This window comes from Phalacrocorax carbo, chromosome 9, assembly GCF_963921805.1.
Source record: "Phalacrocorax carbo chromosome 9, bPhaCar2.1, whole genome shotgun sequence".
Classification (NCBI taxonomy): domain Eukaryota; kingdom Metazoa; phylum Chordata; class Aves; order Suliformes; family Phalacrocoracidae; genus Phalacrocorax; species Phalacrocorax carbo.
The window spans coordinates 24,892,032-24,907,506 of record NC_087521.1 but is presented as its reverse complement, the minus strand read 5'-3'; the positions used below and the strand labels follow the sequence as shown (position 1 = coordinate 24,907,506).

The following is a 15,475-nucleotide window of genomic DNA, read 5'->3' as shown; positions in this document are numbered from 1 at the left end:
AACACATTTCTACAGTCTAAACAGTTATTCTGTGCAATGAAAGATGCATCAGCTGAGGCTGGTGGCCCAATCCGCATCCTTTAATTACAAGTTGCGGATAGAGGGAGTGACAAGGCCTGCCAACTTTTAACACAAGACCAGGAATGCTCTGAGATAAACCCAAATTCCCCAACTCCCACATAATCCCAAAGGCTTTAAGTATTTAGAAATGGCTGAAGATGCAAACAAGTTTTATTGCTGCAGTTTTCAAAATTTCTAGGAGAAAAGTATTACTAGAGAGTTTCGCTGCTGGGTAAGAATTAAGAAATCACCTTTTCAAAGAATCTTAAGGTTCAGTAATGGAAACGTTGCTTTGAGACCCCACATTTAAAATACTGACAGCAACAAAACAGTGAAATATATAAGCGGACAAAAAAATTCACTAGCCACTAGCTTCCAAGGACATTATTTACAATGTTGACTACCAGTGTGTATGGCCTTTGTCTCTCCCCAGCTAAGAATGTTCTCAACTAAGGGTACCACACTTTAACATTTGTGACAGCCATCAAGAATAACAGAGGTAGCCCAAGTAGCTTGGAAATTAAAAAAGAACAAAAAATAAATGTAACAAAACTTAAACGCATTATCTCAGCATCTTCTCCTTATTTCACACTAAGTATATAAACTAACATTGCAAAATAGTTGTTTTGACTACACTTGCAAGCCACAACTCCGCAAGCAGTTAACTAGGCCCCACTGGAGTAACCTGCAGTCACTGCAAACATCCTACGTTTGTGCATGCAACTGCTGTAGAGCTTAGTCTACATTTAAGAACAAAACCAGATCAAGACCTTGAAATGAAAATGTTAAGCAAACAGTGGCAAGCTCAATCTGTGTTTGAATTACATATGTGTATGTGTCTGACCAGAACAGAGGAAAAGGGAAGAATATTCATATTCACGTAATTTATGGGGTTTTCCAAGTCTTTCCTCTGACAAAATAGAAAAACCCCAGCATGTAACAGACTTTCTATGTTTTTAACCTGAGGTAAGCATAGAGAGCCTTAAGATACTTTCATTCTGATGGGGGAACAGTATAAAGACTATAGGAAAAGGATAATTGCATTTAAAAACTTCATTTTGGTGACAATCCACGGAAAAGTTCTCAGTGCCATACATCCTTATTAACCCTTACTTCTGTATGACAGTACCATTATTATAAACATAAAACTAAGGGAAAATTTTATTTTACCTCAAATAATCCTTGCTTTTTGATAAGGGAATTCCCTTCTAGTGTCCAAAAATAAAGGTGTGATTTTCCACAAGTAACTATTATATTTGTATCAGTAGGGTGAAAATCTGCAGCAAATACAGCCTCATTAGAGCACTTGGAAGGAAAAAGAAAAACATTGTATCAAAATTTAAAATTCAAAGGAAACAAAGCAAATATGAAATGCTTCTCTAGTTAAATTAACTGATCAACTGATTTGCAAAAAATTCTGAGCTATTCATTTATTAGTATAGACTGGAATACTTTGGTAGAATACTTTGAAGTCAAAAGATTTTATAAGTTACTATCAAAAAGTTACCCTGCAAAATTATGTCAGATAATGAGAAGTTCTACACTTTAAGACATTACTTTTCTGCACGTGCTCCTATCACTGCTGCCTAGATTTTTCTAATCAATTCTAGAATGTCTACAACAGCAAAATTTTTTTTAAAAAAGAAACAAACTATTGGTATAATCTCAACAGTGACAGAAAATATTCCCTTTCTTCATGTTCTTTGCCTTTTATAAAGTGAATGCGTTAAAAAGGCACAAGAAGTTAGATACAGAAACACATTTTATGGCAAGAAATCCAAATCTACATACAAGCAAGTAGTACAAAATATCTTATTGCAACACCTTGACATCTGCCAGCTTTTCTTCTTTCTGCCAGTCCCACACAGAAAGCACGTGGTCGTTTGAGTCATCCACGGAGCACAGGCTACTTCCTCCATTCTGAGGCAAAACATGGAAAATAGTAATGCATCCCCAACCAACATTAGATATAAATACACATCAAAATAATTAAATACTTGAGCAAGTCCAGCAGAGAGCTATGAAGATGACCAGGGGCCTCGAGCATCTCCCTTATGAGGAAAGGCTGAGTGACCTGGGTTTGTTCAGCCTGGAGAAGAGAAGGCTGAGGGGGCATTTCATAAATACGTACAAATATCCAAAGGGTGGGTGTCAGGACGATGGGACTAGGCTCTTTTCAATAGTGCCCAATGACAGGACAGGGGGCAATGGGCACAAGTTGGAACACAGGAAGTTCCACATGAATATGAGGGAAAACTCCTTCCCTGTGCGGGTGCCAGAGCAGTGGCACAGGCTGCCCAGGGAGGCTGTGGGGTCCCTTCCCTGGAGACATTCAAACCGCGCCTGGACGCGGTCCTGTGCCCCCTGCTCTGGGTGTGCCTGCTCAAGCAGGGGGGTTGGACGAGATGATCTCCAGAGGTCCCTTCCAACCCCTGCCATTCAGTGATTCTGTGATTTTTAGTTATCCCATAGATCTCCATGAAATGTAACAATTCATAGGAATATTGAAAAATAGAGCTAAAAAGGTATCTAGAAGAGGAATTCTTGCAAACTGTAGACAAACAGACTTTGTCAGGAATGAGGTAGATACCTCTCTTTAAACAGTCAGTGATGGAAATTCCCAAGGCAAACTACACGCCATTATCTATACTGTTAAGAAAGCTCTCCCTTATAATTATCTTGAGTTTCTTTCTTTGCAGTTTCAACCAATTATTTCTTGTCATATCTGCTATGGACATGGAGAACAATTTTACTCTTCATAGAGGAATAATGGATCAAAATCAGGGAACATAGTAAGAAATTAGAAAACAATTTATTCCTGACAGGTTTCTTTTTTATATTTATGTCTTCTGTCAGTCTTTCTAACCTAATGACCCTAATTCTTTTAGTCTTTCTTCATGCATCATATTTCCTAGACCTTCTCCAGTCGGTCCCTATTTTTCTGATGTATGAATCCAAAGACTGAATGAGAAACCCCAACTGAGACTCTACCTGAGCTGAGGGGAGCTGACCAACACCTTTCTCACTAGCGATGATCACTGCTGTACATTCATCAGATCTTTTTACAAACAGTAGCTATCTGGAAGGTAGGTTTTGGACCATTTTTCCAATCTTTGGTGTTCATTCCTAGCTGTGCATCTACAGTGGAATAAACCATTACATAATGTCTAATTGCTTTCCAACCCATTCGAATATGATTTTTGTATCCTGTTGCTCCTGGCATCAGCTATGTTAGTTTTGACTGCAGATGAGCTTGTCGGAACAGACTGAGCCTGTGGTTACACAAAGACTCCTTTGCCAGCCACGCTGACACAAACAGTCCTTCCCGTGCCACCCATAGCACAGTTGCTTGTTGCTACCTCTTGAGCTGAGCCACCGCAAAAGTTTGGGCTATCACAGAGCGAGCCTGTTGGGTGAACAGATCAATTTTGGGGGGAAAAGAGACCTAAGCAAACTCTGCTTAATTTCTTTCTATATGAGGTTGCTTGGTTGTTTTCCTGGTGAATCAGGTCCCTAACACACACCTCAGACACAGCTACAAAAATAACTGCCAAGGCAACTCAAGAGGCGGGACAGAGACAGGACTGAGTAGCCTGAAAAGAGGGCTGTCTAAAACGAGATGAGCAGTACTGCTACCAGATGGGAAGCGATGCTCAAAACAGGCCAAGCTATGACTGCGAAATCACAGCATAAAGCAAACATATCAAACACTTGCTTTCTCCTGGCATCTGCCAATAGTGATCCTCCATTATTAAATAGCTATTTTTTCCTCCACAGAGATATTCAGAGAATCTTTGCTTGCTATTCATTTTTGTTTATCCTTCAAAGCTGATCTTGAACTGTGTTGGCTTTCACCTTTGTATTGTTAACCAGCCCTCCCAATTCCCTCCTCTCTTTTCTACTTTCTATAAAATATTGTCACCAGTAGATTTCAAGTGTTTGTGGAAATTTTCACTGAAGTACATTTTACCTGTGGAATACACCATTTAGTCCTCTTTTTAAAATCACTGCCGAGACAACCAGAGACCACCACATACACCACTTACAGATTCTGTTCTACACAGAAGGTTTCTAGACTTGTGTGTGTCAGGTTACAGACTCATGTTTTTCTATGGGACTTGAATGCTGCCTACGTCATCTTTTTTTACCTCCCTCGTAGACTAGAGTTCAAAGGATGGTGCCAAGAGGCTAACAACAGGACTCAATTCTTTACCATCCTTTACCCATGTGCCTTTGCTGCTTTCAAGCAAAAGATTTTGCTTCTCCTATCAGAGTCCCCATTTTTAAAATCCAAAATCAGGGGTACGAGCCACTGTAGAGGTCTTTCATCAGTAATCCTTAGGCATGGTGTAGGGAGTTAAAAGATGCAGAAAGAATAACTTTCTTATGTAGGGAGAAACATAATGGGATGATTAAAGAGAAGTGGTAAGGATACTGAAATTTCAAGAACACAAGTACTTCTGCAACTTCCTTGAAGAAATTAACTGCACTTATGGTATGTATGAGGTAGATCTCTGAGACTGCTGAGATATTGCTAACATAAACTGTTGCAACCCAGTTCTTCCCAAGCTTTCCTCCTCTAAAGAGGAAGCTGAGAGAAAAGACAGAGTGGAAGTTTGTTTTGATCAAGGAAGGTAAATTTGAAAAACTTCAAAGTCTTGTTCAGCAAACATTGTTAATAAAACTATTCATTAACTTTACTTACAGATTTAGAAAAAGCAATGCAAGTGACAGCTCGGTCAAAAAACCCCATTCCGATGACATGCAGTGTATTCAGAGTTACAGAATCCCAGACACGCACGTGTGGTGGCAATTGCTATAAAACAGACACAGAAATAACAGCTGAAACAATGGTGGCAAAAAACCATCAGGGTTTAAAAAAATGAGAATGCATCCAAAAAACATTTTAATAAAATTTAAGGTATGAAAATTATCAGAACTCGCTAGAGATGCCCAGCTAAGCACAGATATGCTACAAATGATATGCTGATTACTGTGCCTAGAACCAATATCTGGTACGGACTGTCCAAAGTGTGCATACAGCACATCAGGTCTTACTGATTTTTAGTTCACTGAAGTTAATGGGCACTGAGATATCCTTCAATAAGTGAAAATTGGTGATGACCTTGCATCGTGGGACCTACTGTAGGTCCAAGATCATCAGTTTAAACTGTAGCAACTGAAATAGTTTTGGTCAACGTCAAACAGCAAGTGCAAAAAAAAAAAAAAAAAAATTTCCAAAATGTAATTCATTTCAGTGTTATAAAAATGGCCATAGAAAGAATTGTACAACAGTAATCAGAACTAACTTTCTTTTTGTACATAAAGTTCAAGGTATACGTAATGGCCCAGGATGAATTCCCTATGAAAACCAGGTGGTTCCCCCTCCCTCCCCTCTATCTTTGACTTCTGCACCACACAGACAGCCCAAGCAGGCTGAACCTCGTGGAGGCAGAAACACTTCTCAAATCCACTAGAGGGCAACCCCAGGAAGTACTTGCTGATTAAGTTCCTTTTTTAAAATAGGAGTTTAACGTGGTGTCTTCAACCTTTGCAGGAAAACAAAGGCCATGTTTTAGTTCCTTTTTTAACCTGCCCTTTCAAATAAAGGGAATTTGATTTATTAAAATATCAGGGGAAAAAAAAAAAACCAACATCCATCAGTCTTTCTTGCTAGTAAGTAGTGAAACTGTCCTTAAAAATAAATAAACCAAGGCCACCTCAGTATCCCAGTTATATAAATGGCTTTTATATAAGCTTACCTATATACCACATTCCCCTCAAGCACAGATATCAAAACTTTAGGTTTTATTTCACAAATAGAATGGTAAGGAATTGTATTTATGAAGTTAAAAAAAAAATCCCAGAGATTTCTCTAACAATAAAAATTAATAGTTTATGTTACTCAACTAAGTTACCTTTACATAAACTTTATACTGCATAACTGGGATTTTGTTTTCCTCATTTACTTGAAGTAGGTAGCATATTGATAATCTGTTTTTATCCTAAAATTCTTCTTTGACATCTACCCAAAATTTTGCAATAGTCTGGCGGTGACATCAGCTGTGTACTCTGCTGAGTAACTTTTTCCTCATGCTTTTCCTGCCTCTGCTTGTACCCATTCTTCCTCACTTGTCTTAGCTCTTTGGAGCAATGTTCATCTTACTCTGTTCAAATAAATTCCTGCCTACAGCTAGGCTTTACACTAATCCAGGTAATAATAGAGAGAAAAATATTCTCGCCTAGATGATGGCAAGAATTATTTTTTCAGCTAACAACCCAAAGCCACTCTTATTTGTACTTTGGTTTTGGTCACTGTGGTCAGAAATGAAGTCGTATAGTGTACAATTTAATCTCCACTGCTCCTCCTCCTTTTCCCCACATCCACCTGCCCTCTCAGGTCTCTGTTGTAGTCTCACCCTTCCATGCCTCTTTTGGAGACCAGCTCCAAATTTACCTTCAGTCTGCGTAAGTAATGGAACCAGAAACCGCTAACTGATCTTGATAATGGAACCGGGTAACTTTGACAGTGTGCAATAGGCACTCTCAGATTAAGTTTTGCTTGACTTCAGTTCTAAAATGTAAGACCAACTTAACTGTAACATGAAAAGACTATAGTGTGTATCTTCTTAATAACATATTCTTATGAAATATAAGCAACTGTATGTCAGCAAAGGGGTCACTCACTTTTCCATCCTTGGATGTCCCTGCAACTTGACCCGTTGCTATAGTGATCCTATCAGGATGGACAGCCAGGCTAAAAAAGAAAAGAAAGAGTGGCCAAACTTAAAGCTATTTATTATCTATTTCATCAAACTTTTACCGAGCTTGTAATAAATAGCCCTATTTTAGCCATATAAAGCATATAGTGTACATGTAAACATTTTTAAAATATAAAAACAGAACTGACAAAACAACTTTCATGCTTTTATTCAAAAAACTCTTCTTCCCTTATGAACAAGGCAGTGATTTGCTTAACTTGTAATACCTCAAAGCATTTATAAAGCATGTCTCAGTCTTGTTGGGATTCATCTCACTTAGATTTAAATGATTGCAGGAGTTATACAAGGAGTTTACAATTTGAGCTACTAATTTAACTTCAGCTATCTCTAATCAGAGGTTACAGAGATCTGGTCAGTACAGTCAATCTGTCTAACAACAATCTCCAGAGCAGACAGATGTATCCATTCCAACGTTGCTCTTTAGGCTGTATTGACCAGATATTCAGCAACTTTTATAGGGAGATGCCAACTTCTCTCTAATACTTTTCAAAAGGTAAAAAAAGTCCTTTAGTAAGTAAGAACAAGATACAGAAATTAGGAATTTTGATTCTAAAATTAAAAGTGATATTTTAAAATCTGTGATCAATGTTAACTAATGTCTCTAAGAGAAAGCAACCTAAAATTTGTATTAAAGTCTGGAGTAAATCTGTTTTGCTCTAAATCCTCTCAACTTTTTTTTCACTGCTTTGCATAAAGTTCTAGGGGCCAAGTGCCCTGCAAAATGAACTGTGGCAATAATTAATTCAGCTTTATCCTGAACTTTATCCTCTTTCCAATAAATCTGAAAGCTTTGAACTATCTAAAGACTGAGAAAATTTGAAAGAAATAAATTAGATGGAACAGGTCGAAGTTAAGAAATGCCTTGTAAAACAACCAGATCATACAAACAATTCAGTTTTATGAAACATGCTCACAATGCAACCAGATTTGGTTATCAGGTCTATTTTTGGCTTTCAGGGACAACAGGTGTTTCATAACACAATCTAAAGAAGGGATGTCAAACTCACTTCATACATTAGGGCCCATCAGATAATCTGGGTGGTCTTTTTCAGCTACACTCAGCAAGCAGATACCATCAAGGTAAACCATATATTTATTTAGATTTCAATTTAACGATACTGATATTCCTGATACCTAGTATCCTATAAGCTTGAACACAATTAAATCACTGTGAAGCCCAAGGTGGCATGCCTGCACGGCAGCAGACAAACCAGGCTGCTCAGGACTAGTTTACAGGATATCTGCCATGACGTAGACATGCCTGAAAACTACCAAGAAGACCGCAGATGAGATTACAACTGTTTAGTTGGTTAGAATGAACCTAAAGGACTTGTATCTGGCACGCAGACCCAGGTGAAGATGAGTAACTCAATCCTACTTAAAGAGAGGAAGGAGAAGAGTCTAAAGACGACATTAACATTAACTTATACTAAAAACAGAGTAATGAAAATGAGTAGATCTATACATTAAGTCAGATTTCTACTTTTGTCTATTGTCAATGTAAAAAGTACATTAGTAATGGAAAATAAATTTTCTCAAGTAAATATGAGGAGAAATTCTTAGCAACTTAGAGAAAGGAGGAGTAATTTGGACGACATCAATACGGCAATTCTGTATAGACACACCCAAATGAGGCTGCACAGCACATACGGCAGCACAGACTTCAAAGTAGGTTTCACAAGCAAACTCAGGCTCTGTTAGGCGTGTATTTGGATATCCTCAGGTCTGTGCTATCACGCCCTGACAGCAGTTGCTTCGTGTGCTGACTAGGCAGAGCTATAACAGACATTTGACATTCTTACCGTGACTACAGTCAGACCTTTATTTGTGCAAATGGATGGTCAGGCATAAGGCCCCAACCTATGCAAGACTTGGAGGTTAAATCACTTGAATTTTCAAAACGATATGAAAAGAACAAAACATTACCTCCCAAATACTGTTTTATGATGAAAAAAGAAGGGTTATTGGGTAACTTACCACTTCACATCATCATTATGACCAGTGTAATGTCTCTGAAGTTGCTCTTCAACATTGAATAACACGACTACAGATGCGATGAAATATACAGTTTCGCCCGTTGGAAGAAGATAGAGATTACTGCGACAGTCCCGACCCCTATATCCATAGCTAACATGTTGGTCAAGCTGCAATAACATTATCCACCAATGAAAAAAATCTTAAAAATCTTAAAACAAAATGGATTTTCTGCCCCTGTATTTCCTGAAGCGGGCATCTCTTGGCTTGAGCACAGCTTTATCACTTGACAGCCTTCAGAACTCCCTCCCTTACTACAGTAAAGAGAACTAAAGCATTTCACAGACCTTGAGTTACTGAAAACCTATACACCCTACAGAAAATATATGGTAAAGAATACAGGAATTTGTAGACATACTATCCCTTTAGTATCCTCTGGAATTTGCTGAATGCCAGACTAAGGCAATATTAATTTTGTCCCAAGTGTATTTACTATTTACACTGGTTGACAAAATAAAAATTTAGACTTGATGGAAACGCTAATAAGTCACTCAGTACATCTTCCCGCATTACATTAGGACTGATTGCATTATCCTGTGTGCAGGTTGATTGATTTCATTATGCTGGGCATTACCAGCCAGATGGATATGAAACCGTAAAAAGGTTACATCATCCGTTCCAATTTATTTTTGCAGTATTTAAAAGACAGCAGCCCAGATTCTGATGTTAGTCATAGCAATACTAATCTAAAATTAATCCGATGAAATAACTGGAATTAATCCAGAAATAATCTCATTTAGACCGAATGTTAATTCAGCCAAATTATATAGTTTTACTCTCCTGAAAAATCATTAGGGACTACAACTATTTTGGCTTTTTTTTTTATGGGAACAGAGAGAAACAGCATTAACAGAATCTTGGCAAAAGAGAAGTGCATTGTAATTCGGTCAACATGGAGAAACTGGCCGCAATAAATATATGAAGAGGTACTGAAACCCCAATTATATTATACTTAAAAGAGACTTCTGCACTGTCCTCCAGGGTCAATAATCCAAACGAAAATACTCATGCTAACATTATCAAAAAAGTAAGTACAATAGTTATCTTCCTTCTAAAATAAGAATTTAAATAACAGCTTGCTATTTTTTTCTAATAAATGCAATAGAAGTAGTGCTGCATACCCTATCATCAAAATGTGCATTCAAAACCACAGCTTTTGGACCCCCAAACCGAAATATTTCAGCCAAAGTTTCTTCCAGTCTGAGATACTCAAATTTGAAGACATGTAAACAACCAACATCTTCACATTACAAAGCATTTACTATCGGTTTTGAATGTGTCTGTAGAGATTAGAGTTACTACTCTAGATTGCAGGACAATGCTTTATTTATTTAAATTCATTTTTCTCTAAGGCCAGATACCATTATTAACTGAAGCCAACATAAAACTTCCCTAGTTCAACAATACATAATCGAGTTTATAATGACCTAGAAGTTGAAGCTAGTGTAAGAAATTGAACTTCTTTTTTTTAAAAAAAAAAAAAGTCAAGTAGAAACATTATACAGACATTCATTCAGAACAAATCTCTGTGCATAAAAATAGCCATTAAATGGGAAAGATTACATTATTTTGGGAAAATCTCCTTTCTTTATGATCCTTCCTGTGGGGGACAATGCTGCATTGAACTTGCATTCAATTTGCATGACTGCTGTTGTCAAACACTCAATTTCTATCAGACATTTTACTCGTATGTAAACTCCTGGGGTTGATCTCTCCTTCTCCTCACTGTTTCCCACACTCAGATTTGGTGGCTTCAACTTGGATTTGGTGAGTTGGCACTTCAGGGAATGTTATCTTGACCTTTTCTTTTCATTTGGCCTGCAGCTTTTGTTTTGAAACTCCTGCTTGCCAAGTGAGTTGGTCTCAAACAGATCCGTGCAGACCACCGCTCCCGCCCTGATGTCCCCAGTACTGATTTCTTACTCGGATTTCACCACCTCTGCCCCAGCCCTCCCTCGCCCTTCATCACTTAGCATTTCTCTTTCTTCTTGTCTGAATATATCTGATGTGGTCTGAACCTGTTTCAGCTTACCCAGATACCTGCTAACATGACTGTAAAACCCCCTTAGGGTTCAGGTATGCCCTGAAATCTACACACATTAGATCATCTTCCTTCTGTTTCTCATCATAGTCTGCTTTGTCCTTTCTGTTTGGCCATCTCAATATCTTGTTTCTCTATCCCCATTCTTACATTATAAAGCATTTCTGGTGTTAATCCCACAGCCAGGCTGATTTGCCTGCTACAAAGATGTTTTCTCCTACACCAGTTCTGTTACCCTCCAAGCAAACAGCTCAGCTTATCCAACTTAACTGGAATGAATGCCTGCAATATTGGTTGGTTTTCTGCTGTCTTTGTCTTTCTCCTTGAATTCCTTTATGCTCCTGCCCCCAGCTTTTCTTTATATCATTATAGTCTGTAAATTGGGCATTATCTTCTCTCCCTCTCTTTTTTTTTTTTTTTTTTTTTGTTAAATGTCAGATTCCATCTACATACTCCTAATGACAAACAGTTTTGTTTTATGGTTGGGGTTTTTTTTGTTGCTTCAGCAAGCATCCTAACACCTCCCATATCATCCTCAGGCCCCTTAACCAAGGGGCACCTTACAAGTATAAAAAGACATAATTCAATTCTGTTGTGATATATGATAAGCCTTGTACAACAATTAGATGGTAAAATGCTGCAAGCAATATTTATCAGTCTCATCTCAGCCATTTTATTAATTTTGTGGATTTGTTGTTTTATAACTCATTTGCAGTTTTCTCTGTACACGTTACCGATGCAGTTCCAGCAGAGTGGGGTAGGACCTACAGGCTCAGCTGCAATAGGAATAATAAGAATGGTTACTAAATCCATCGTTAATCTCTTGTGAATACAACGGGACTTTTGGAAACTCTCTGCGTGCATTCTGAAACCACATGCAGTTCTATTTATACAGCTTCGAAAAAGACTATTTGCAGCCTGTCTTCTTTTTTATGAAGGCAAAGCAGCTTCCTATTTGCACTGTTTGGGACCAAAAAAAAGTCTTTTTCTTAAAATAGAAAACCTTATAAAGACTTCATTTTTCTAAAGATAGTACTTACAAATAGACTCAGATCTTGTTGCGTTTATGCTTTATCTTGAATCATGTATTACATACACTAAGATTTTATAAAAATGAAATGTCATTTCTTGTTTCAATAAAGAATATATGTTCTCATTATATTTAAAACTGAAAAGTGAAAATTGTCTATGTAATGAAACACTGGCTTCTGTCAAGTTAGAATTCTGTAATTATGTCCGCTCATAGAAGTCAGTGGAACATTCTGGTTGTTTGATACTTACGGTGCTTAAACACAGTTTAAAATCTAAATTCAAATATTAATTTTTTATATGGTATGTTATGAATTTATTGCTAAGCTCTTATCAGTTGCACAGCCCTATTCAATTTAGGACTTATTCAAGTACTGAAGTTGATTATAGCATCCTCTAAAGGACAATGGTGCACATTTTATAAAACACAGTTTAAAACAATAAATTACAGCTGAGAATCAGCAAAAAAACCTGAGCTTGTTTTATGCATACTGTAATTAATAATCACAGCTTACAATATGCCTATTTCAATCTTCAGCTAGTTAGCATGTTTCAGACTTAATCTTCAGGCAACATTTAAGCAAAATCTTTCTTAAGCTGCCACCCCGTACTTCACAAGGTGCAGAGCAGCAGCCTCAGGAAAATAATGCCTATTTTAATATAATGTTGCTTCACTAATGAAATAAACCCTATTAATAAAGATCTTAATTTTGCTATACTTTAGCTTGAAAAATTATTTAAAACAAATCATTAAGAAATGATTGATTTCCAGTAGTCCTTTAGCACAGAAAGGATACACCCATTCCAGTTTAAGTCTCTTGGCTGGTAGTTCTACTTTTGCTTCCAAATTGTAAGATTCCACTTGCTCTTTGGGCATGTACATGGTAACAGGACGTCCACGAAGAAACATTTTTACGTATCCTTCCTCTACAAAAGGTCAAAAATGTTTAGCGTTACACATAAAAACTATCAGTGGAGAACTCCAGCGCTCCTCCATCCCTTCCCACTTAACAGTTTGGTGTGTTACAATTACAAAATGACACACAATCTCAAAATCAAAATTAAGCAGGGTTTCTTTTTTCCTAAATCATAGTGACTAAGCATATTTTTTAAAAAAACATAAAAAGTCCCTTTTTCCTTTAAATATTTTGAGCAGCAGAATATGAACTAAACAATGTCATGAAGAACTACAAAACCAAAAGGACTGAAATCAAACCTTTTTTTTTTTTGTGAAAAATAATGTTACAATATTACGGTTTTTTAAATACTAAAAATGAAGGGGAAAACATCAAAGACTACAATTAACGCAGACATGCCACTTAAAATTAATTTTATTTTTTAATCAATATTTACAGTGAAGCATCAGCATCTAAAGTATTTTCCAACACTCAGTTGCATTCTTTGCATCTCAGTGTAAAGATATGCTTTACACTTGATACAGTGTTAGAGATACATTCGAAATAAGGAACACAAACAATTAGTAACCGGAATCATGCTGATGTACATGCAGAAAAGATACGTGCTTTAAGAATTACTAAACATTGAAAAAGGAATGACAACATTGACAGCACATCAAAAGAAAGGAAAATGACATACAGGAAAGAAGCTACAAAAACTGAATTGGCTGACAGAAGTAAACATTTCTAGAAGAAAATACTAAAAGTAGTGTGTTGAACTGGTAAGAAATACTTTTGGGGGAGAGAAGCAGGGATTAATAACAGATCTGGAAGTACTGACTTGGGGACTTCATGGGGCTTATAAAACTAGGAGATCTGGGAAATGCCATGAAGGTCTGACTAGGACTTTTGGGAACTGGCAAGGCCAAAGTGGGTGTCCTGTGAACTTCTGGTGAAGTTTGTCCAGATTCAGAACGTGCTGGCTCTTGCTGCTCCATCGGCAGATCAAGGGGTTCAGCCTTGTTCTCATGCGAATCAAGCAGTTTTGGAGTCAGTGACATCTGTAGAGTTACTAGACAGAATAATCGTGGGCACAGAGGAAATGGAAGGGCAGAAGTAACAAAATCATGTAAATGAAAAAAAATTATACAGTTTAGGACTTTTATAATTATGCTATGAATTGTTAAGTATCATTACAACTATACCTTTTTTTTTTTTAATTTGAAAACTAAGGCTTTATTTTAATTGGCAATATGCATACACTACAAATCCTGACTAAATGAATAAAAGTTATCCTTTGAGCAAATAAACATCATAGCTATGCTGTAATACCTAAATATATGTGTATTTTGCCTTTAGATTAATTCAGTTGGGAAAGAGATCTACCTGATCTGCCACAATAAAGTTGCAGCTAGGGCTCTCTAAAATCCTGTCATTTACAGAATTCATACATAAAATGAAAACAACAGAAAACTGAATGCTAAAAAGAAGCAATAATAATGATGAAATAATGGTGACAGATGGTTGGAGCTTAAGATTTTCAGCAGTGACAAGCCCTGACTGAGCTTATCAAATGCTGGGAATGAATGAAAGTTTAATTCATTGAACTGCTTTTCTCACCTGAAACTTATGGGACTCATAAAACTTGGATTTAACCATCTACAGTAGAAGTATTTGACCTAGTCACTCAAATTCCTTTTCAGAATAAACAGGGAGAAACAGGTACTTTTAGACAAATTATGCATGTGTCCAAAAGCAAGTACAGTGAATTATACCACGTATATAAATTCTGCCTTCCGAATGCCTCTCTCTCTACTATAAAGAGGAACTGAGGATGACTAGGTCAGGCATAAAAATCCATACTGTGTATTTATTTTTAACTTTTGGTAATATTTGGTAATATTAATTCCAACTGTACTGCTTTTTGTTAGTAATCCTAACATATTATCTACATAACCAGTCTACATCCCTTTCCTCATATTTTTCATAACTAAGTTTTTAAGACAGCAGATTTCTAAATGTGAAGATATAGATGCAAAGACAGACAATCATCAAACTACAAAGACAGACCAATGGTGAAACTTTTAGACAAATGTATCTTTTACAGCTGTAAAATTTACATTTTGTAAATTTGAAATTGTTGTTGAAAATAACTGTAAAAATAAACAGTTACTGAATTTAAATAAGAAGGCACATGAATGCCAATAGGATCTGCAAAGGAGACCACCACTGATTACAGGCATAAAATTGTACAAAGAATACACAGAGGTAGAGACTCTCTAAAAGACTTTGCCTTGAGAACAAACATTCTTTGCTTTGTGAAATTTTAGATTCGTTGCAAAGCTGAAAGATGCTGATTAGTGGAAAAACTGTTAGGATTTAGCTATCTCTAAAAAGCAAGACAAATCTGTGATGATATCACAGACATAAACATGCATGAGAAATGTGCATATTTACACTACAGTTTAGCTAAAGCTTCAGAAAACAATATGGTATGTTTAACAAATATAACTCTGCTTTATGACATTGAGCGAAAAGCACTGAGAAATTAGTTGGAGGCCTAGGTCTGTTTATTCAACATTCAGAAAAATCTAGTCTACTCAGTAAGAAAAAGCAAGGGAAAAACCAAGACT

The 15,475-nt window shown here is 36.8% G+C and overlaps 1 protein-coding gene across 4 annotated transcripts in view; it reads right to left on the bottom strand.

The window, feature by feature from the left end:
- EML1 (EMAP like 1) overlaps positions 1-15,475 on the bottom strand; it is a 129,853-nt gene that overhangs the window by 17,564 nt on the left and 96,814 nt on the right. For all 4 annotated transcript variants that reach the window (XM_064460749.1, XM_064460750.1, XM_064460747.1 and 1 more), the window contains 6 exons: positions 12,744-12,873; positions 8,820-8,969; positions 6,748-6,817; positions 4,766-4,876; positions 1,885-1,980; positions 1,231-1,365 (listed from right to left, as the gene is read on the bottom strand). In XM_064460749.1, the coding sequence (XP_064316819.1) occupies positions 1,231-1,365; positions 1,885-1,980; positions 4,766-4,876; positions 6,748-6,817; positions 8,820-8,969; positions 12,744-12,873 (692 nt within the window). The remainder of the gene's footprint in view (positions 1-1,230; positions 1,366-1,884; positions 1,981-4,765; positions 4,877-6,747; positions 6,818-8,819; positions 8,970-12,743; positions 12,874-15,475) is intronic.